General features: G+C 35.9%; 3 protein-coding genes across 5 annotated transcripts in view; all 3 read left to right on the top strand.

The window, feature by feature from the left end:
- The first annotated feature begins 185 nt into the window (after positions 1-185).
- Positions 186-7,086, top strand: coq9 (coenzyme Q9 homolog (S. cerevisiae)). 2 transcript variants are annotated; one of them, XM_028448785.1, is made up of 9 exons: positions 186-312; positions 1,611-1,851; positions 2,792-2,927; positions 3,905-4,047; positions 4,204-4,288; positions 4,370-4,474; positions 5,691-5,846; positions 6,008-6,061; positions 6,663-7,086. In XM_028448785.1, the coding sequence occupies exons 1-9, from the start codon at positions 252-254 to the stop codon at positions 6,696-6,698; spliced, it is 1,017 nt and encodes a 338-aa protein (XP_028304586.1). In that variant the 5' UTR covers positions 186-251; the 3' UTR covers positions 6,699-7,086. The 2 variants fall into 2 exon arrangements, with proteins under 2 accessions (XP_028304586.1, XP_028304585.1); XM_028448784.1 differs by having other exon boundaries at positions 4,370-4,576.
- A 579-nt stretch (positions 7,087-7,665) lies between these two features.
- polr2c (RNA polymerase II subunit C) lies at positions 7,666-13,227 on the top strand. The gene is made up of 9 exons (XM_028448793.1): positions 7,666-7,842; positions 9,546-9,595; positions 9,690-9,758; positions 10,335-10,387; positions 11,268-11,396; positions 11,463-11,514; positions 11,592-11,760; positions 12,643-12,717; positions 12,853-13,227. The coding sequence occupies exons 1-9, from the start codon at positions 7,757-7,759 to the stop codon at positions 12,995-12,997; spliced, it is 828 nt and encodes a 275-aa protein (XP_028304594.1). The 5' UTR covers positions 7,666-7,756; the 3' UTR covers positions 12,998-13,227.
- Positions 13,228-14,879: 1,652 nt separating this feature from the next.
- Positions 14,880-23,224, top strand: part of wwp2 (WW domain containing E3 ubiquitin protein ligase 2) — a 56,694-nt gene continuing 48,349 nt past the window's right edge. For both annotated transcript variants that reach the window (XM_028448768.1, XM_028448769.1), the window contains exons 1-3: positions 14,880-14,959; positions 18,466-18,547; positions 21,594-21,750. In XM_028448768.1, coding sequence (XP_028304569.1) covers positions 18,478-18,547; positions 21,594-21,750 — 227 coding nt within the window. In that variant the 5' untranslated portion in view covers positions 14,880-14,959; positions 18,466-18,477. The remainder of the gene's footprint in view (positions 14,960-18,465; positions 18,548-21,593; positions 21,751-23,224) is intronic.

The following is a 23,224-nucleotide window of genomic DNA, read 5'->3' as shown; positions in this document are numbered from 1 at the left end:
AAACAAACTGGGGGACTTGTGTTTGAGAGAAAAAAAAATACTCAAAAGACAAAACATTTTTTTTTTTTTTTGTGTGACTTTAATCAATGTAACCAGCTTTAGTTTAGCGTCTACTGTCCAGCTGAGAACGACGGAGCGTATGCAGACTTTTATTTTGAAGCCGCTGCTCTAGCGACAACCGGTGACTTTACAAGGTGCGACTTTTCTCTGACTTCCGTCGCCTTTTAGTGACGCAGCTCGGTACGGCTGACATGGCGGCGATACTACTCAGAGGTCTGCGGTCTGGAAAGGCTCTGCGGAGGTTTGGCAGCGGTAAGAAGGAGCTCAGTCCTCACCGGGATGTGACTGTGTTGCTCGGTAACTGAGTGACAGGCCTGCCTCGTGGACAGTGGACCCCAGGGCCGCTTTGACCCCGCTGTGTTATTAACGTTCACCGTATTTGTCAAAGTCACTGAGCAGAAGGTGATCATGAAGGACAAAACATCTGCTTTTCGACTAAACATCAAGTCAATCACTTGGAGATGTTCTGTTGCTGTGTTGTTGTGTATTTGATCTGAACAGAAACAACACCGTAAACATGCAAACTGTGTCCTGCAGCAGGGGGCGTGGCTTGTGTAGTTACGTAAGCTGTCAAACGGTTCATAACAAATCCGCTAAATATAACTCCGTTTTCCTTCTGTCATGTCAAGATACACGATAAACTGTTTGTTTCTTATTCACTGTTTTATACATAACAAATACAGTATTTTAAACAACGGCATCAAACACATACCAAAATATACAAGCACAGCAATCCACTGGGTTTCTCTTGTGAGATGTATTCAATCTATTAAAAAGTTTGATTTATGCACTAAAGTCATTGAAATGTGTCAAATCTGAAAACTGCGGCTATTTTTTCCACGTTTAAATGAAATTGCGAAATTCTCACATCTTGTAGTAAAAGTGAAAATACAAACTATTCTCAGTCATCTTTGCTGCATTAAGAATAAATCTGTTTTTTAAGCCTTTGTCCTTCAGCTAAAAAAAAAAAAAAATACTTCATTTGGTAAACTGGATTTAAAGGTATACATTCTACAGAATCAGAAAAGCTTTAATGCGCCAAGTACAGTTAAAAACAGTACAAGGAATTTAACTTGGTGGTTGTTGTGAATAACAAAGAAAAGAGCAATAAACAAACAAACCAGAAACAACAACAACAATAATAAAAAGAATATTAAAGGAAAAATAACTCAAGACAAAATGGTCTATTGTTAACCATTCATCATTTGCATTTGTTTGTTTGTTTGTTCAAAAGTTGTGAAACTAAATGGAATTGGGGTTGAAATAAATATAAATAAATAAAAAGTAAAGTATATTTCCATATGTGGACCTTGGTATGTTTTTAGTGCAAAAGAACTATTAAAATGGAGCCTTTTTTCCTTTTGCCATGCATTGATCCTTTGAAGTTCTATGTCAACAGCCTGTCAATGGTTAAATGTTTATGCGAGAAAATCATAAATACTTCAATGCAAAGAACAACGTTACCAACGCATGTTAACTCGATTACAGCAATTCACCACAAAAAGTGTTAACTTTTAGAAGTTAACCTTAATCTGATTGTGCTCTTCCAGTTCTGTCTGCACCTGCACCTCCAAGCCCTCAGTGCACAAACCTCAACAGAGGCTTTCACAGAGCCGTGCTGAGGCTTCAGGACGATTCCAAGTCTGAAAAGTCTTCCCACACCTCCTCACCTCGACATGAACACTACCAGGCTTCATCCAGCCAGCACGACACGGCGACGGCTTCACAGTATGACTCAGCGTCTGATCCCGCTGCAGAGGAGGAAGAGGGCAGCGCTCGACCAAACACCAGGTGGGTGAGACACGGGGTGCGTCCAAATGATATCTCCTATCTCCTTTCCTATCCACTTTTCCTTAACCCCCGGAAGTGTTTGAGTGGCGGCCATGATAAGGAGCGTTCCAATCCTCTAAAAGCTAAGGAAAGGAGGCTCAATGCTTCCTTTATAACCTCCTTTAGCCTAGGAAACACTGACGTATCCTTAACCAAAGGAGATGAGATAATGCTGCCCCACAATCCCTTGCGGCAACGACATATAAAGGGACCAGCTCGTCCGAGCGTTCACAGAAACTCTGGATGACTGAAAACAGAGCACTCTGTCGTTCAAGAAAAAAAGGGAACAGAGACATTTTTAGCCACATAATGTTTTATTCAACATATTTCATTCACCTAGGAATGCTTTGTATGGTTGTTCATTTGTATGCCGACAACGTTATGTAGGACTATATCTTGCATAAATGTAAATCATACTTATTTTGGATTAGTGTTGATTTCTGAGTGGAAGGTGAGTGGAGCAACCATCCAATGTGACGTTCTTTTAGTTTCACTTTTGTTACTTGTAGCCTCTTTTCCTTTGATTTAAATTCAATTCTTGTTATATTTGTGATTATATCAGTGGTTAGAAGCACAGGGAAAGTGTTATAAATGAGCTTTTAGTAGTGCATTTTCTGAAATTTGTAGTTTTTCAACCACGGCAGACGTCACTAACCTTCGCTGACGTTAAATGATTATGTCACCTAGTGGAAGTGTGTCTGATTGTCAAAACAAAATTATGGCCTTTCCTTAACCCTGTGGATGATGTCACAGGGTTAAGGAAAGGCCATAATTTTGTTTTGACAATCAGAGTGGATAGGAAAGGAGATAGGAGGGACTGTTCGGACACAGCCACTACTTTTGTTATTGAAATGCATTGAGTCTGTTGTATCGCTGCTGGAAAGTACCCCTGTGCTTAAAGTTACCAGGACCAGAGCGGTGAGAACGAAGAGGAGTATGAGACGGAGGAGCAGCTGCAGGTTCGCATTCTGACTGCTGCACTGGAGTTTGTCCCACTGCACGGCTGGTCCATGGAGGCCATTGCAGCCGGTGCAGAGGTGAGCTGTGCAACAGATCACATGATAGCTTTAAGTTTAAAATGTTTTTATTAGGGCATTTTTAGGCTGTATATAAACATACACTATAACAGTGTTTCTCAAATTGGGGTACACAATGGCACTACAGGGGGTACTTGAGAGAAAGTGGAAAATTTACAAACAAAATCATAAAAATACGGGGATTGATAATGTTTAATTTTAGTTTAAACTGATAATGATTATAATGATGATGAAATGATCTTGATTAGAACATGAACTGAAAATTTTAATTTCAGTCTTGGTCCCACACCAGGTGGTAGATAACCAGAAATAATAAAACACTATAAAAATTTTGTGTAGTCTCCCTTTTTGAAAAATGAAGACGATGCCACATCTTAAATTGAATTAAACAGTGTTTTGCATTATTAGAGCATTTATGGACATATTCCAAGATTTTTTTCCCCCCAAAGTGAGTCTGCGATCTATAAGCCCATCTCTTCTACCCATTTTGCTTTAATTAAATATGAATCAACTGTCAATATGGACTATACAGTTTTATAGATATGAGTATTTTTTTGTGTTTGAAGAAGGGTGCAGACATCTCTCTAGATTCGAGCCTTGGAAAGTCTCAATGTGTTTTCTGACACAAAATCTAATTTGCAGGAATCTGAAGAAGTTGTTTCCAGGCAATTTGTATTTGCTCTGCAACTGAGAAAATGAAGCAAATGTCCCGTTAATGTATAAATCTCCTATTGTATGGATACACGTCTTTTGCCATTGTATGAAAGTGTTATCCAAGCAAGAATGGGCAAAGGAAGGGTTTTTGGCAAATGGTAAAGCAAGCAAAATGAAGCTTTATCTGTTTCCAGATCTTAATAGTGTATATGACGGCTTTAAGTAGAACTTTATATTGCAACTTTTTATAATCAGAATGTATTGCAAATACGCTCATAAATATTTGATGACAATGATGATTATTTGGTTTGTGTTGGTACCAGAGTCTGGGTTTGTCTTCTGCCTCCACCGGTATGTTCTACAACGGAGCCGGAGACCTGGTTCTGCATTTCATTGCTCATTGCAACTCTCAGCTCACCGAGATCTTGTCTGATCAACACAAGCAGGTCCAGCTGGGCCAAGCCGAGTACGTGAACAAACCTTGATTATTTATCTTTGTATTACAGATACTAATTGTGGTTTTTTTAATTTATTTTTTTCTTTTGCAACTAATTGAAAATAGAAATTTTGGAGTGAAATTCCCACAAAACATCAGGTCTGACCTCATGCGTCTATGTTTCAGACCCAAGGAGACGGCCGACTTTCTCAGAGATGCCATTGAGACTAGACTGCGCATGTACATCCCGTACATTGAAACCTGGCCACAGGTATATGAATGTGCTGAACTTATCGATTCGTCTCTGATCCCTCATACACACCAAAACCAAAGCGAGCCTTTGTTTCTCCAGGCCATGAGCATCCTGCTGCTCCCACACAACATCCCCGACAGCTTAAAGCACCTTTCCACGCTGGTAGACGACATCTGGTACTATGCCGGGGACAGATCCACAGACGTGAGTGGATCCTATCACCCCCGATCTCCTTCCTCCTCTGCTCATTCCTTCCTCACTCCTATTCACCACCACCCTGATAATATCCGCCCTGCCTCCTCCAAGGTTACTCCTCCTCCATTGGCCAACAACTTACAGTAAAAATATTGTTTCTGACTCAGGATGGAAATTATTTCCTTAATTACTGCACTTATTTTAGCTATTTTCTATATTTACTAATTCCTTTATATATATATATATATATTGTTTATAATCTGTTTTTTAAACCTGTGCTGACCTATTTATGACTCGTGCTGCTCTTTCAGGTCACCTTGTAAATGAGATTCCAATCTTAATGGCTTTTTTTACTTAAGGTATTTTTTTTTTTCATTTTACTTAAAGCTCCAGATACACTTTTTAAGTTTTTTAAGTCTTTATGTCCTGACAGAAATTAAGATCTTATGTGCTCTGAAAAAGGAACGGAGAAAATCCATCATCTGTAGCAGCTGTAGACCTGTAATAACTTTGACCAATGGAAAAAAACAAACCATTTTTTTTAATCAATCACGTCTCCTTGTCACCGCTGACGGTTAAAACAGAGTTTTTTAACATATATAATGTTAAAGTTTATTGTTTACTTACTGCTGAATGAGACATGAAACAACAAAGTTTCTACACAATACAAGCGATGAGCTGAGCTCCTCTTCTGCAGCAGCAGCTGTGAGCATGCATGTGAGTGAGACGGAGCACAGGGGGGAGGGGGCTAAAGGTGGAGCCGTCGGGGAGGCTACATTCAAAATGATGCTTGCTTTCGAAAATCGTCCGTCTGTTAATGTGAATGGTTGTCAGCAGAATATTTCAAACATTTCTGAACAGATTTGAATGAAATTGGGTGAGCTGATAAATAATTTTTGGAGATGATCCAGTAGGTATTGTGGATACAGTATCCAGATCAAGTTTTGGAGCATAATGTGAATGTTTGGCTGGTTCTACAGCACCACCTGCTGGTGATTTTGTGCCTCTAAACGTGGCAGAAGGTTTGCAAACATGTGATCCACAAATAATGAAATAGATCAATGATCGATTTAGGCTTTTATCGACTATTATAGGCTGCTAGTGACCCAGGATGTTAATTTGATAATGTATCGTTCTATCTCTAACCCTAAACCTCACACTCATTCCTTGGTTTAATTTGAATAAGAATAGCATTGATCACCTAAACCTGCTGTTTCTCTTATAGATGAACTGGTACACCAAACGTGCAGCTCTTACAGGCATCTTTAACACCACAGAGCTGGTGATGCTGCAGGATTCTTCCCCAGACTTTCAGGACACTTGGAACTTTCTAGATAACCGCATTCAGGACATAGTCAACATGGCGTCCACAGCCAAACAGGTATTACTATCAAGTAGTAAAGTTGCTCATTCCAAGCAAACAGATCCCAAAGTGAAATCTTTATTGAATTGACTGATCCTAGAAATATTATTTGACTAAGAGGAACTGAATGACTTGAAAACAAAACTTGACTCACATTAAAAGGTGTTTTCTTTCTGTAGGTGCAGTCGACTGGTGAAGCAGTGGTGCAGGGGCTCATGGGGGCTGCTGTCACGGTGAGTCTGATTGTTCGATTCCTCTTCTTTCATTATTTATGTACCGTTCTGTACGTGAGCATTGTTATCATACATCAGACATGGGCAAATGGCGGCCCAGGGGCCGCATCCGGCCTTCAGTCTAATTTTGTGTGGCCCTCCAAAAGTAAACGGATAAAATGACCCCAAAAACACACAAAATGACAAAAAATACACAAGATGACGACAAAAACACACAAAAATAACAGATAAAATGACAAAACGAGATAAAATGATCAAATTACAGCAAAAACACAAAGGGACAACCAAATTATACTAAATGAATGTTTAAATTTAGGTTATGCCAAACCTTTTTTTGGATTGTGACCGCATTATGATATCACAATTTCAGGCGACCCCACATGGGTCACGGCCGCAAGGTTGAAAAACACTGCGTTATCTTCTAAATGCTGATGTGAATCCAATAATGTGGCCCTCGGATCAGACCATCACATTTTTGTGGCCCCCACTGCGAAAACAGTTGCCCATCCCTTTCGTACATTGTATCGATTTACTACACACTTTAGCCAACTTTTTGCTTGTAAAGAAATCTATGAATGAATGATGTCTTTGTTTGTTGCAGCTGAAAAATCTCACAGGATTAAACCAGAGACGGTGATTAGAAACATCTCTCCATCCTGAGCTGGATTTACACCTGAGTTGAAGATCAATCATCCTGTTACTTTTGTTTGTGGTTATGTGTACAACAACCAACACAAAAATTGGGGGATTGTGTTATTGCATGTCCTCTGCCACACTGCTTTATGTGTTTTCCCTACAAGTGCAGCAGATTAGCTTTACTTCACTTCATTCTCCAAAGATGTTGCACTCATCTCCAACTCAGACATCATCCCCCTAATACACAAAACACAGTGACCTGCTTGTCAAACAAACATAAAGTGTTGAAGAAAATAAGATATTATATATTTGAAAAACTGTTTGACTGCAATTATCCTTGAGGCAAGTATTGAAATAAATAAAGCAATCAAAACTGTGTGATAGACTTACATTGTGTTGAAGAAAGTGCCACTTATTTTTTCAATATATTACTTGGTATTGATGGATACATGTTACATTTGACTTATTGTAATAATACTTTGAAAGTAGTCCCCAATGTACTTCATTATGTTACTCAAAAAGTACCATTTTATCTAAAAGGTAAGCTACTTTCTATAATATTTAGATTTTTTTTTTTTTTTTTTGTAACAAAAGACAAAAAGAAAGATAAAATGTATTAACAGTGGGATTATCATAACTAAAGATATCATAGGCCTTTGCAGGATAAAAACATATAAACAGCAAACGGCAGCAATTATCAAATACAAATATTAAGAGTACATTTTTGGTTATTTTTTTTGTTGAATATAAAGCATTTGTGCAAAACAGCTCATTAAAGCTCCGTTTAGTAGCAACATTACTTTCAGATATACTACTTTTCGTTTGTATTCTTCAGTGTACATGACTCAGCAGAGTTTGTTTAATAAAGATAGTAAAAAAAAAAAAAAAAAAGTCTTTCCCCGGATGTCCCGCCTTCGTCCTTATTTGAACCAATCACAAACAGCGTTATTAAACTTGATTGGCCAATCGACGCTGTGTAGATACTTACGTGTCGCCGACAGTCGATTGTGCGGATGCGTGCGTTGTGTTGATAATTGTAATTTTTTAAAAGCTGTAATAATGCCGTATGCGAACCAACCGACGGTGAAGATCACTGAATTGACGGACGAAAATGTCAAATTTGTTATAGAGAACACGGATTTGGCGTAAGTATCGAACTGTGTGTGTTTGTGTTGAAGGAAGAGCAACCATTATTCTCCTGAGCACAACACACGCTCACTTCCAGAAGTGTTTAAAACTATTAACCACTGTAAGGTTTGGTAATGTATGAATTTGCTGATCTATTGTCTTTATATCTATGTTTCTGGTGTCGTTCTTGCACTGCACAGTGCAGTCATGTAGCAAATACAGTGTCCTCAGCAGAATATGGACTGCATCTGGTTAATAATGTAATTTAATGTAATTAGATAAATAAACGGAAAGCGTAAATTACACTTCCGGTGTCTTTGGTGTGGCTAATGAAAACTGCATGTTGGCATAATGTTTTTTTTTTTTTTTTTTTTAATTTTTTTGTAGACAATTGATTATTACAGAAGCCTATTACATTAACTGAAAAAAAGTTTGGGTTTTTCTGAGTTGATGAGATAAAAATGTGTAAATAATAATAATAAATAAAAAAAAAAACTTGCTTTGTTTGTTTTTTTTTTTTTTTTTTAAAGAAAATGTTTCAGTTTTTCTGAATTAATGAGATAACATTAAGTAAATACAATTTTTTGCCCTGTTTTTATAGAAAATATTTTTCTGTATTTCTGAATTTATTATTTAAAAAAAAAAAACTTATCTCATCAACTCAGAAAAACATTTCATATGAAAACAGAAAAACGAAGCCGTTTTTGTTTTAACAAGTTTTTTTATCTCATCAATTCAGAAAAAAAAAAAAAAAATGCTATAAGCTTCCGTAATATAGTGTTCAGCTTAATTTTGCTCTCTTCTTTAGACACACTATAAAAGCAATGATGACTTTCGTTGATTTTTTTTTTTTTTTAATTTTTTTTTATTAAGAAGCATTAATGTACAGGTGCTGGTCATATAATTAGAATATCATGAAAAAGTTGATTTATTTCAGTAATTCCATTCAAAAAAGTGAGACTTGTATAATGTATACATTCATTTCACACAGACTGATATATTTCAAGTATTTATTTCTTTTAATGTTGTTGATTATAACTGACAACTAATGAAAACCCCAAATTGAGTATCTCAGAAAATTAGAATATTGTGGAGAGGTTCAATATTAAAGACACCTGGTGACCTGCAAAGGCCTTTAAATGGTGTCTCAAACATACATCAATTTGACCATTATGTAAGATTTTACAATAATTCACTTTTACCTTTCCTTTTAGAGAAAATATCTCATCCCAATCCAAACACTACATCAGCTGCATCTTTAAAAAAATAAAGATTTTTTTTTTTTTATCTACGATACTTGAACACATTTGTTACAATGTTTCAGTGAAAATAAGCATTTAAAGATGGTTAAATTAATACAAAAAAGAAAACATCAAGTACAGCAGTATGCAACTCTACTAAAGCATTGACTCATCTCAAAGCACTTTGTAACTTAAAAAAAACAAGTGTTATATTATTAAAGATTAATATTATTATTGAACAAAAATTGATCAATAAATCGCAAGTTGTGTTGAACATCTTAAGGTGCTCAAAATAATTTGCTTTAACATTGCTGAACAATTAAACATTTGTAAATATATTTTTACCATTTGTTTTGATTACTTACGTATACCTTTTTGAAATAATCTCTTGAATATTTTACTAAAAGCTTCTTTATTACATGTCAATCATATTATTTTCACTCCATCGCTCACTTCCTCTTGTTTTTGCTTTTTGTCAGAGTGGCAAATTCTATCCGACGTGTCTTCATGTCAGAAGTTCCCACAATAGGTACAGAAACCTTTTGCTTGTAAATATATCTTTTAACTTTCTTTGTCTCTTTTCATCTAAACAATCCTGAATTAAATAAACCTTTAATTCACAGCCATTGATTGGATTCAGATTGACGCAAACTCCTCAGTTTTGCACGATGAATTCATTGCCCACAGAGTTGGTACGTATGTAAGACACCTAGACTTGTTATTATTGCATTTTTATTAGTGTCTCAATTAGGGCTGAACGATTATTTGCATATTATCGCGGTATCATAAAACGCGATTTTCTAATCGCGAAGGCTGCAATTTCTTTATTATTATTTATTTTGTTATTATTATTATTATAGTCATGTCATGTATTTTTATAGTCATGTCTTGTACTGTCCTGTTGAGTTCAGAGAGTGTTTAAGAAGTGCAGTCCATATGTTTACATGTTTCATGAAACGTGAAGTTATTTAGATATGTTGAAGAGGTAAAGCCACAGATTTGTTTACTTTATTGTTGTAATCTGTGCTTTAAAATGTACATTTTATATTTATTTAAAGTTTAAATAAATCTGAAATGGTTTATTAAGAAACAGATTGATTTATTGCTTGTGTTCATTGAAAAATACATGACAAGAGACCCTTGAAAAAATAATCGCATATTAAATTGAATTCGCAATATTGAGGAAAAAAATCGTTCAGCCCTAGTCTCGATCAGAACAGAGAAGTGTGCCGACGGCATTTTACAGCGTGTGTTGTTTTGATTGTCAGGCCTCATACCACTCACCAGTGACGACATTGTGGACAAAATGCAGTATTCTCGGGTGAGCATTTTCACTGTTACACTACATTTTATACTGTACCACATGTTGTCTCCTTTTTGTCACCAGATTGTAGAAATAATACAAGTAAAACAAACATATCCAAGAAAGAATAACATTTTATATACATACATTATAGTGTATATTAGTGTATGCTTTAAAAAAGATGAAATTATGTCATAAGAAATAAGTCTGGAAGAAGATTTCAAAAGTAAGATATTTTTTTTTTCTGTTGCTGTCATAATTGTAATTAAATTGTTATTGAGTTCAGATAATTGACTTTGTAATTGTCATGAAAATTTTACAAATATTTTCCATTTTAATTTAACGCAAAACTAGGGAACCATGTTACAGTTCTACACATATGTATTTAACAATTATTAAAATATGTTTCATATCAAGCTTTTCCACATTTTAGTAATAAAAAAAATTGAAATTGATGAAACAAAAAGGCTCAGACCCTCATACCAAAAATATTAAAACTTATATTTTCATTGATTAGGAAGCCTAAGAAGGTAATCACTAGATAGGAAAGAAATGAGATCATATTTGTATTTAGTGTATTTTACAACTGATTTAGGACCCGTTATCATAAGAGATGCTAACACAAGAGTAAAGTTAACTTTTATTAGGCTATTTATTGCAGGCTCAGCAATTGTGATTAATTGTAATTGAACTCAGTAATTCAGAAGAAAATTGCAATTGACTTTCTGAGGATAAAAAAATAATTTTAATTGGAAAAAATGCTGGTCAATATAATCGGAATTAAACATGGGTAATTGAAAACGTAATTGTAACTGAAAAACGTAATTAACCCCAACCCTGGTCACCAGTAATAATAAAGGTGCAGATAACTGAGGTAAAATCAGTGGTTCTCATGCAGGACTGCACTTGTGAAGAGTTCTGTTCAGAGTGCTCAGTGGAACTGACGTTGGACGTCCGGTGCACGGAGGACAAGACGTGTCAAGTCACTTCACGTGACCTGGTGTCCAACAACCCCCGAGTCATCCCAGTGAGTCTGTTATTCTGTTGACGTCAGTTAACCTTAAGGGAAGTGCTTACTGTCATGGCCCTACAGGTGACATCAAGGAGCAGAGACAATGATCCCAACGACTACGTAGAGCAAGATGGTGAGCTACTCAGGCAGTATTTATTTTAATATATTTTACTATCCTTTGCTGTGTTTAATTCATCCTTGTCTTTGCAGATATTTTGCTAGTAAAACTGCGTAAAGGTCAGGAGCTTCGGCTCAGAGCATATGCTAAGAAAGGCTTCGGTAAAGAGCACGCCAAGTGGAACCCGACTGCAGGGGTGTCCTTTGAGTACGACCCTGATAATGCACTCCGACACACCGTCTACCCTCGTCCAGAGGAGTGGTAGGTATTCTGTTCAGCATTAGCTTTATACATCAAGAATTTCTGTTTATGTTGGGAAACTCATTGAATATGTGAATGATGTTTCTTTTTAATATAATCCAAAAAATGTATTATAATTTGTAATATATAAAAAGGATCTTTCAAATATAAGAAACATGTACTTTCATTCAGACCCTTTTTCTGAGCCATGTCTTATTTTATTCAAAACTATAATTACTATAACTATAATATTTGCATTTCCTGAAGAAAATGCAAGTGAGGATGCAGGTGCTGGCCCGCGTTACACTGCATTAGCTTAGCATTAGCTAGCATTAATATTAGCCTATCATTAGCAATAGCCTAGAATTAGCTAGCTTTAGCATTAGCCGAACATTAGCATTAGCCTAGCATTAACACTAACCTAGCATTAGCCTAACAATAGCATTAACTTAGCATTAGCCAAGCAATAGCATTAACCTAACAATGAGGTTGTAATGGGTTGAAATGGTTTTAATATATTATCTGAACACGTTAAAGGTTGAATGGTTTGTAATTTGTTTGCAAAGACTTGAAGGTAAAAACTGGAGCAGCTCCTCTAGCTTAATGAGCTTTCCACTGTAAAAATGGGATCGGAGCTGAAAATTAAATTCAGTTTCACAACAAATCTAATAACTCAAAAAGTTTAAAAGTTACAAATTATGAAAGTACAAGCATACATTTTGGGAACATTCTGAATTTTTTGATAGCTTATTAGTCAAAATCGGTGTAAGAGGAGTTAACGTCAGACAGAAGAAAAATGGATAACAATAGTGAGAATGCCTTCTGCTCTCTTACCACTAATAATCATCTTCACCTCTGGAACATGGCGTGTAAAGTCAATGATGAGGATGTACTTCTTTGCAGGCCAAAGAGTGAATATACAGAGATCGAGGAGGATGAGGCTGAGGCTCCATACGACCCAAATGGAAAGCCAGAAAGGTGAGGACAATTATATTTTTTTAGTTCATTTACACAAATAAAATAGCCAACAGCATCTTTGGTATGATTTAAGAAAAAATAATCTCTATTAGACTTACTCGTACTCCACCCATGTCTGATATTTTCCTCCCTTAGGTTTTACTACAACGTGGAGTCGTGCGGCTCATTGCGACCAGAGACCATCGTCATGTCAGCGCTGGCCGTCCTGAAGAAAAAGCTCAGCGACCTGCAGACCCAGCTTAGCCATGAGATCCAGAGCGATGTGCTCACCATTAACTGAAAACACCAGACTTCTCTCACTTTGATTTATAGTTGCATCCTTATTTTATAGTTGGCAGTCTGGTAAAAGTGAAACCCTAAAAATGACTTTCACAGCATCATTTACTAATGTTTATTAATTATTTGTGAGGAAAAAAACAGCTGTGTAAGTGTACGTTACTGGATACATACTGTATATGTTAGGCAAATATTTCAGATTTTCATCTTAAATAAATGTGTTTTTTGGCAGTTTTTTTGGTTTGTTTGTCAGTTTTTAAACAGGTAAAAAAGTATACATTATGTGAAAGAAATAAAACAAGAATTATTTTGGAGTTGTACCTCTTCATAAATACAATAGTTATTGTCTAATTTGTGTTTTGGGTCTTAATTCCAACGTTGCCATGTTTTGATCAGAATCAGAAGTCCTTTATTCATTCCCGGGGGAAACGTTACAGCCGCTCAATAAATATTACAATTAAAAAGAATAAATGTTAAACAGAGAAAGAAAGAGAAGAAAAAAACTTACATAATTAAGTAAAAGACTGATAATTAAATACGGATTAAATACACACACATTACAGTAGTAATGTGAACAATCACACAATAATTTAAGCATATGAAATGTAGCTCATCTTAAGCTTTTGATGGATTGACTTTCCTGCAAGCCCAGACAGACTGAAAAATAAGATGAAGGTACATTATGAGAATCTCAAAATGATTTAAAGAAAAGAGAATTCAGATTTCATTTTTAACACCTTATTGAAATTAAGATAGGAAAGTGAATGACCAATAATACATAAATCATGAGACAGATTTTGTGAAGTTCTAATGATTTAGTAAAGAATACATGTGCACCAATAATGGTGAAATATGTCCAAAATAAATCCGTTGGAAAATGATGTTAAATTACACACTTTCACTGGGTGACCTTTTGAGTGTTTGGACTTAATTTATGTTATTTTGAACCAACCTTTGGATTTTTAAATACTAATGCAGTGCCGGTGGGGTGGGTGTGTGTTAGTGTGTGTATATATGTGTGTGTGTGCTCTGCGTTTTGTTGAGAGTTGATTAATTTGTCTGCTGTAACTTCACTATTATCATCAGCAATATGTAAACTGGTAATTATAGAACTTGGCTGTAGACTAAGGCAACATTCCTTAGAGTATTTTTAAAGATAGCCAAAACACAAAGTAAATCTCTGAGTTTAAAACAGACCATGATGGGGAGCATTTAGCAAATCTGCATTTGTGTATGTAATATTGTGTTATAAGTAAATTATTGATCAAAAATGGACTTTTTTTTATATTTAAGGAAGATGCCAAATTGAATATTTTGCAATGACCAGAAATCAATGTTTATATGATTAGAGAACAGCAAATCATATAGATTTAACTATTTTTGCACCCATAATAAAAACATTTTGTTGTTTCTAAATTTGGTTTGCATAAGTAACAATTGTCCACATCCAGTTTAAATCTTTTATTAATAAAATCATTTGATGGCTGAATGTAATTTAGAGTTTTGAAGAGGACTTTTTTTGGGGGGGGAATAGAACATTTTATATGTACATATATGTTGTTCTGATGGCTGAAATGTCCGATTTATTGTAATTTTTGAGGTTGAGTGTGCTTTTCGCAATAAAAGGGTTAATGGAATTTACGATATGTTGTCTCAGAAATGTACTATCACACTTATTGTCTAATAAATCTATATTATCTATTCTAATCTCGTGTAATGTTGGTGTTGGCATATCAGCTCCATTACTTTGTATTGACTGGATGAGGACATTTGTTTATTTATTTATTTTAAAATTTGACCTTATTATAAATCTTTGCAGAGCACCTAAGTTTATATTTTAATTATTGTGTGATTGTTTACATCCCACAATCCTTTGTGCGTGTCGACAAAGGACGTGCCTTGGGTCACGTGGTTTCGTCACTGAGGCGGAAATGAAAGTTGAGCATCGGTGGAGCAGCCGAGAAAGGTACGAATATAATCTCACCCAGAGGTCAGCGTGTCATTGTGGCTGCGGTGTCGCGCTGTGCCCTGACTGCTGAATTATACTGTTTTACCCGCAGTGAGATTACCAGGACAGCTGTTATTGTTGTGTCCTTTTAGTGATTTTCCTCCTTCGGAGCTCGCAGGCTAGCTGTTAGCATCCGTGTGTCATGTTAGCGTCAGTTTTGTGGGTTTCCCTTTAAAAAAATAATAGGGATTACTGAAATCTTCGCAGTGTTGATACATTTGTTAATAAACAAATTTATAGTGTCGGAATTATCCACAGAAACTGTCAGTGAATCCTCTACTTTTTTTAAAAAAAATTTAAAAAATAAATAAATATAACACCAGATTTGTTTTTTTTTTTCTTAAATTTTTATTTATCATGTTCTTACTGACGTATACAGCTTAAACTTTGTTCTGCTGTCATGGTGGGAGAAGAGATGCCGCCTTATGGTTGGTTTTATGTCTAAAATGTGATTTCTAAAGGCATTTTCCCTAATCACAATGTTCACTGCATCAAAAAAAAAAAAATTCTTGGTACGTTATCCACTAATAAAGCTTAATGAGTAACGTTTAATTTGGATATGGTTTAAGGTTTCAAAGTTTTTTGTCTTGTTATTTGAAGTATTTAGTTGTTTTTTAATGTATTCTAACCCTACTTTGTATGTCACTCTGTCGGGTGACGATTTATTTATTTGTACAACGTAGCTCTGAGATTTATTTTGAAAGGGTTAGCGGGTGCGCCCGTGTTTCCTTCGTCTGTCTTGACGCTGATGCGCTGAAACATCCCGACTCTCTTCCGTGTTTAGGTTTGTGCGCAGCAGTCAGAGTTCATTGGTAATTATACAGTAGCATGGATAAAAACACGGTGGTGCTGCAGGATTCAACTATTATAGGCTCACATAGAGTTTAAACTAGTGTTTACTAGTACAGAGGCTCGGCTCTACTGATGCTGCAGGCTGCGGATGTCGTGATGTCATCAATCGGCATTTGTGCTTTTGGTTCAATTTCCAAAATATTAGGTGTCCTTGATGGAGAAACATCACTTGGACTCTGTTTTAAAGGAGATGGTGTACACATGAAATGAAATATAGAAAACAGATGTCGATGTCATACCATAGAAAGTTTCAGCCAATTCATGGGTCAAAACCAAATATCACCCACTTATTTCCTCACTTTGTTAGTAAAAGTGGGACTGTATATCGCACGTAGGGCTGGGCAATATATCCTGATTCAAGATATATGAACTTTTTTATTTTTTATATTGGCAATGTAGAAAATTACGCCTATATTGAGATATATCTATATTTCTTTTTACTTGTTTTTATTTATACAATTACAGTACAAATCATATTGTACAAGTATTTAATATTATTCATAGAGACTCTATGCATAGAGTGTAGTCAAACAGTGTCCTTCTGTATAATTTTAACATATTTCTGAGGTATGTATTTATATATTAATCATCTAGCTTGGGTTGGGCGATATACTGAAATTCAAGATATATTGAGTTTTCTATTTTGGTTATATAGAAAATTACAATATTGCTTATATATATATATATATATATATATATATATATATATTGTAGGGCTGTAGTCAACAAAAGGTGAGGGTTGATTGACTAAGACTATAGCTCATGTAGCGTTTAGTCGACAAAAAAAAAAGAGATTGAATGAGCAGGTACAGAGGAGCACGATGAGAAAGAAAAAGAGACACACATATTTTGTTTTGGCTTTTTGTGGTGCTGATTTGCTTTTAAGCACAGACCATTTATAATATGAACCTTTGACCAGAACCCGACAAAGCAAAAGTGAAACTTACAGGTCTGACAGACATTAGGTAATTATATCCATGCCCAACCTGGAACCGACAATTAAAACCTGTTTTTTCCTCATACAAATGATATGTTTACGTTTGTTTTAGTGGTAAGCCTGCTTTTATTAATAAACAACTGTTCATGTCAACATCAGATAGTGTACAGGTGGGCTGTGGGTTGGGGTATGCCTTTCCTCCATCCCCTGCTACATCTGTCCCAAGCGAGCGTGTATTTTCATTTGCAGGGGACACAGCTAATGTCCAAAGTACTCTAAATGTGCCAGAAAAAGTAGATATGCTTCTATTATTTAAATGGAACATGTCCACAATAAATCTGGGCTGTGTAGACTGTTCTAGTTTGATATTTTAAAAGAGACTTAAAGTAAAGTGCATGCATAGATTCAATATATTTTGGAGAATGTCATGATGATCAATCATTTTATTTGAAGTCTGTCACTTTTTGCTCTTGAAATGGAAAAAAAAATGACTTAATTATGTTAATTTTATTTTTTTTTTCAATTTCCTATTGAGTTGAAAATGTCATACTCAGAGTAAGTATGCTAAGAATTAAAGTCAAATAAAAGCATGGTAAGTTGTCCAACTTAATTTTTTTTCCCTCCTTTTCCAAAATCGTATTTCGTGAGCCCATTATCGTATGTTGTATCGTGTACTCTATTGTCCCACCCGTACTTGTTAACGGTCATGTATTATCGTGTTGATTTTTAATATCATCATGAAAATAATAGTTTTCTAACCACGTCAAAGTACATTTTGGTTCTCTGGAAGTCTGAATAAGACCAAAGAACTCAGGATCCCTATGGTGCTCATTTTTTGTACACAAGGACACAGAACACTAAGGATAAATTAAATTGTAACAAAACCACTTTAATATCATTATTATTATTTTATGTGATCTACAGGGATAACCTCTCCTGACACATTAACGATTGTCTAAAATGATAGTTAAACAATAACCAATGGAATTGTCCACCATAGTTTAGTTTGGCCACACATTTTTCAAATCATTCCAAAGTGCACCAAAATAATGGGTTTAACATTAAATGCTCACATTTTAACACGTTTATTTAAATGTCTATGATGTACTGCAGGGTGCAATAACTCCATAAATCATTCAAAATCTGTTTAGACAGCTTTTAAAAAAAACTCTGAAAGGGTAACCAATAGGACCAATAGGGTTTGTGTGTGTGTGTGTCTGTCTGTGTACACGATCATACACTGACATCATCAGTGTTTTAAAACAATGTTTAACAGTAGTTCCACAGTTTGGATGGGAAAATGAATGGGATATATATATATATATGTATTTTCTTTTGGTAGCCAGAACATCAACAAATTTTAATCAGCTGTTCCTTAACCCATTATCAACATTTTCTGAAAATGTCATCAAAATCCATTTATAACTTTTTAAGTTATCGTCTACACAAACAGATAAACAAACACACACACACACACACACACACAAACAAACTGACCAGTTTTTGAAAGTAATAAATACACTGCTACAGAGTATTTTAAATCTAAAAATTGCAGATGATCAGGTCAATTTAATCGTGGCAACCCAAATCGTGATCACGATAAAACGTTTTATAAATTGTGCAGCCCTATATTGTGTGTTTGTAATGTGTTGTGTGCACATGTTGTATGTTGCAGAGCTGTGATGTCATGGCAGCTGCCAGCGTGAGCAGACCTGGTAGTGTTCATACCACAGAGAAATCCCAGCTCACTCTTAAAGGTAAACAAATCATATCCTATTTTTATAATTTCTGCGCAAACAGAGATGAAAGGGAGCTGATATTTAGTCTTCATTTAAATCCATAAGTGTATTTTTATTTATATATATATATATATATATATAAATATATATATATATATATATATATATATAAATAATATTTTTTTTAAACATAAAATTTGATGCCATCAATTAGATCATAAGTTATCCACGTAGCTATATCACCTAAATTAACAGTTAGCAAAATCCATCATCTGTTTTAAGTAACAGAGAAAACTGTTTTATGATGTGAAATCAATGTTTAAAATACTAAAGTATACTAGGAATTGCTTTTGGCGAATCCTTCCTATTTACTGAAGATTTTGTTCTGTGCAAGTTTGGTGAATCACATCTTGTTTTGGCAGACGTTACAGGGCTCAGTGGTTGATTGACATCAGCCACTGATGTATCATCTGCAATACAGATATAAAAAGAAGCCTTTCATTCTTCAGTTGTGATTACAGTCAACAGCGTTTGACTACATAGTCCTGTTCGTGACATTCATTTAAAGCAAACATACTGTATGGGTTAAGGAAATCAGTCACAATTATAAATCCTGTTATTATTCTGCAAAATACAAACATACATGGAGATTTCCCCTCACCAAAAATACAGTTTTAACTGAAGGAATTAAGCAAACTCTTATAGTCACAGCTTGTTAGAATAAACTAAAAATAAATCCCTCGATCAAATCTTTTTTTCATGCCATTTCTGACCTCATTTTGGATCTTTTATTTTTGCTCAGCGTTGGGTAAATAAAGCTAGTTTTCCCCATCTGTAACACTTTTAGATGACATATTAATTTAGCTGCTTAATAAATCTTCTCTAATGGCATGTCTTTCCTTGTTGTACATAAAATATTCATCAAGTCTGCAAAGGGTTTTTTTTTTTCATGTCTTTGGTGTTGAATAGGTTTTGTATCAAGAATCTTGCTTGGCAAGGGAAGTTTCTGCTGCCATAAACATTACATTTGCTGATTTTTTTCTCTTTTTGATGGCTGATTTTATGGCCACAGAAGAACACATTGTATTAAGGCATCCCTGCATTAAAAACAAAAAATAATCCTAAAAATCATCCTGTCTTAATATTTCCCAATTTATATTGACCACAATATGTAAAATGTATTTTGTGACTAATATCAACTGGGTCACAAATGAACCTATAATCTTTGTTTTTAATGTGTGGAATCAAACCTAGCAAAACAAACACATTTTCCATCTGTTGCCCTTTTAGAAAAATTAAAAAACACATTAGTTGCGTTTCACTTTCGCCACCAGGGGGCGATGTTCAGACTTTGATTTGTGCTTGAGTTTCATCAACACAAGCTGTGTCCAAAGATGTATGCATGATGTCCTCCGAGTAAACAGTGACACACAATAGGTTAAGATTAGAAAATTAGGGAAGACAATTAACTCAGATATGTTTCAATTATTATGGGTCAATAGCAGAGTGATTGCATAGAAAACAAAATAGAAACTGTTAAAGTAGTAACAATTTGTTTTTTAAATATAAATCGATTTAACATTCAGTATTCAGTTGGTTGGATTAGACATTTTAGACTCATTTCACCATTCCGACACAATAGTCAGTGTTAAATAAAGGAAAGAACATTTAATCAGAGGTGATCCTTGGATGTGAGGATGATGAAATATATGGACTTTATCCTGTTCACAGGTTTCTTGTTTGCTCTGTTACTGAGTATGACTTTTGGATAAATTATTACTTCAGTTTCCTCTCAAAGCCTATAAATAAATACCCAGTTTGGCTCACTTAACTCATTCAGTGCCAGCCATTTTCAAATTTTCTACTCCCTTAGTGCCAGCTGCTTTAGAGCATTTAGACTAATTTTTAAGGACCCACAGAATATTTTGTACTATAACAATCTGAATTCTGACGCCAGATTCTGAAAGATTAAAGTCTCTAATTTCGTCAGAAAAATGTTATGTTTCTAGCTTGTTTCGGCAAGTTTCACACAAATCGCCAGTTTGTGACAAAAAGCTGGGAAAAACGGCTTTTTCTGAAAAAACCTATTAGTGACTTTGAATCAAAGATTTTTTAGCTTTAGGTACACCTCAACATTGGTTTTCTTCTATAAAACTACAAAAACAACACTGAGACTGGGCTTTTGATGGCAACATTATTATTATTTTGCTATCTATGCCAGTTGAATGGTTTTCTTACTGTATTTTGGCATTCCTCCAAGTCTCTCCCCCTGTTAGTTCCCACACACGTAACTTGCCCCCCGTTTTTTTGATCGTTTTATTTCCCATTGCCACACTCTCAATAGTTCACTTAGTTCCACACATGCTCTGGTCGAGTGTGCGCTGCTGTGAACTACTGTGAACTTCAGCATCAACTCTCGTAGCGCCATTTTCTGTCTTGCAAACTCTTTTCCTCTCTCTCTGAGCTCTGCCCATAACAGGTAACCTCTCATCCAAAGGTGCGCTGCTACCACCTACATGTCACCAGTTGGTCACTACATCATTGTACAAGTTAGATATTCACCAGAGAGCTTCGTCACACTGTCTCCTAGCAACCCCAGCCGAAAAACACAATTCACATCTATAGACGTCTTTGGCAGCTAATGAGTTAATGACTGTAAATAATCTTTGTGTGAACGTGTCTGTGTACAACTATTAATCAGTGATTGAGTTAGCCCTGTGGTTTATTAATAGTGACTAGTTCAAATTACTTCAGTTCAAGCCCCCAATATCTTATTCTGGATAATGCAGCTATGAAAGTTGAATAGATGTTGGTTAACTTAGAGTAGCCTAATAAACCCAGGACATTTTTCATAAAAACAGATGTGGCTCAAAATGAGACATTTTTACCTATTCTGTGTGCATGTGTGTAGCCTTTTTCCTCTGACAATTTCTTTCTGTAACACTTACTTTTTGACTTTGAATAACTAAAGTGAATATGATTTGAAAAAGGCACAATTTTGTTGTTTTAATGTAAATATATTTTTCAGCTTAGTCTGTGTTTCTGTCCGTTTGTGTTTGTGCAGTATTGTCTGCAAAGCCACAGTCTCCAAAGCTACCAAACCGTCACTCCCGGCTCAGCTCCTTTGTCGAGGTGACAGCTGACGGCCTGACCAGTGAAACCAAAAAAACCGGCAAACGCAGCGGGCACCTTGAGCTTCAGTGGAATGAGGACCTCACCCTGTAAGACAGACATCTTAAACCCTACTTATAGCTTCTGTTACTGGTGGACTAGGTTAATCTCTTCACTAGAAGCTTTTGTTTGGCTCCCCCACATGTTATCCTATCAAACTGTTATAATCTTTGATAGCAACTAAAAGTGCATTGATCGGAATCCTAATGTCTAGGTCAGTGTTACAATCTTACCTCACTAACAGAAAACAATTAACCTTCATTAACAACTGCTCCTCCTCCGCTGCCCCCCAGTCCCAAGGAGTCTCCCAGGGCTCTGTGCTTGGTGCTCTCCTCTTCACCATCTACCTCCTCCCCCTCGGTCAAATCATTCGTCGTCATGGTCTCCGTTTTCACTGTTAGTCCGACGACGTCCAATTATACATCTCCACCAAGTCTATCACCCATGAAACCCACTCCACACTCTCAAACTGTCTTTCTGATATCAAAACATGGCTCCAAGAAAACTTCCTGATCTTAAACAGTAATAAATCAGACATACTCCTCATTGCTCCAAACTCCCTCACCCAAACAGCCTCAGACTTTCACCTCACCATTGATAACTCTACCCTGCATCCCGCCTCTTACTGCTGTAACCTTGGCATCATTTTTTATAATAACCTTTTCTTCGACCACCACGTCAAACAAATCATGAAAACCGCTTTTTTTCACCTCAAAAACATCTCTCGTCTCCATCCTTCACTTTCCTTCCCCGCCGCTGAAACTCTAATTCACGCCTTTATCACATCCCGCCTTGACTGCTGCAATAGCATCCTGTTTGGTACAACCTCCACACTCCTAAATAAACTCCAATGCATCCAAAACAAAGCTGCTCGCCTCCTCACCCACACCCGCTCCCGTGACCACATCGCCCCTGTCCTCCAAAACCTCCACTGGCTCCTCGTTCCTCAGTACATCGAATTCAAACTCCTCCTCCTCATCCATAAAGCCCTACCTCACAGATCTGCTCTACCCCTACACTCTCTCCCGCAGCATCCGCTCCTCAGATGCAAACCTCCTCACTGTCCCCAGGACCAAGCACAGAACCTGGGGGGACAGAGCTTTCTCTGTAGCTGCCCCCCATCCAATGGAATTCCCACCAAGCCACATCCGCAACTGCACCGACCTCCCATCCTTCAAATCATTTCTCAAAACTCAACTGTTTCACTCAGCTTTCAATGTTTAAACCACCCACCCACTCACTCACTTCTTTCCTCTATGTCATATTTTCTTCTATCAATGCTCTTGTTGTTTTTATGCTGTAAAGTGTCTTTGAGTGTCTCAAAAAGCGCTTTTAAATCAAATTTATTATTATTATTATTATTATTATTTTCTATAGTTTGTTTTTAAATAGAATTCTGAGCAAAAATGTTGAAGTGGGACAAAGGGGGTACTTTTATTCAGAAGCAAGAGAAAGGGGGTGCTTTAGCCAAGAAAGTTTGAGAACCACTGGTCTAGGTTATGTTATCTACTTTGTGTATATTCT

Source organism: Gouania willdenowi, chromosome 6 (genome assembly GCF_900634775.1).
Source record: "Gouania willdenowi chromosome 6, fGouWil2.1, whole genome shotgun sequence".
Classification (NCBI taxonomy): domain Eukaryota; kingdom Metazoa; phylum Chordata; class Actinopteri; order Blenniiformes; family Gobiesocidae; genus Gouania; species Gouania willdenowi.
Note: the sequence above shows the minus strand (reverse complement) of the source record. Positions and strands in the feature narration are given on the sequence as shown.

Coding starts and splice junctions, on each gene's coding strand:
- coq9 (XM_028448784.1), top strand. CDS start 252: ATGGCGGCGATACTACTCAGAGGTCTGCGGTCTGGAAAGGCTCTGCGG. Junction 4,289..4,369: donor ACATTGAAACCTGGCCACAG/GTATATGAATGT, acceptor TTGTTTCTCCAG/GCCATGAGCATCCTGCTGCT. Junction 5,847..6,007: donor TGGCGTCCACAGCCAAACAG/GTATTACTATCA, acceptor TTCTTTCTGTAG/GTGCAGTCGACTGGTGAAGC.
- polr2c (XM_028448793.1), top strand. CDS start 7,757: ATGCCGTATGCGAACCAACCGACGGTGAAGATCACTGAATTGACGGAC. Junction 7,843..9,545: donor ATAGAGAACACGGATTTGGC/GTAAGTATCGAA, acceptor GCTTTTTGTCAG/AGTGGCAAATTCTATCCGAC. Junction 11,397..11,462: donor ACAACCCCCGAGTCATCCCA/GTGAGTCTGTTA, acceptor ATGGCCCTACAG/GTGACATCAAGGAGCAGAGA.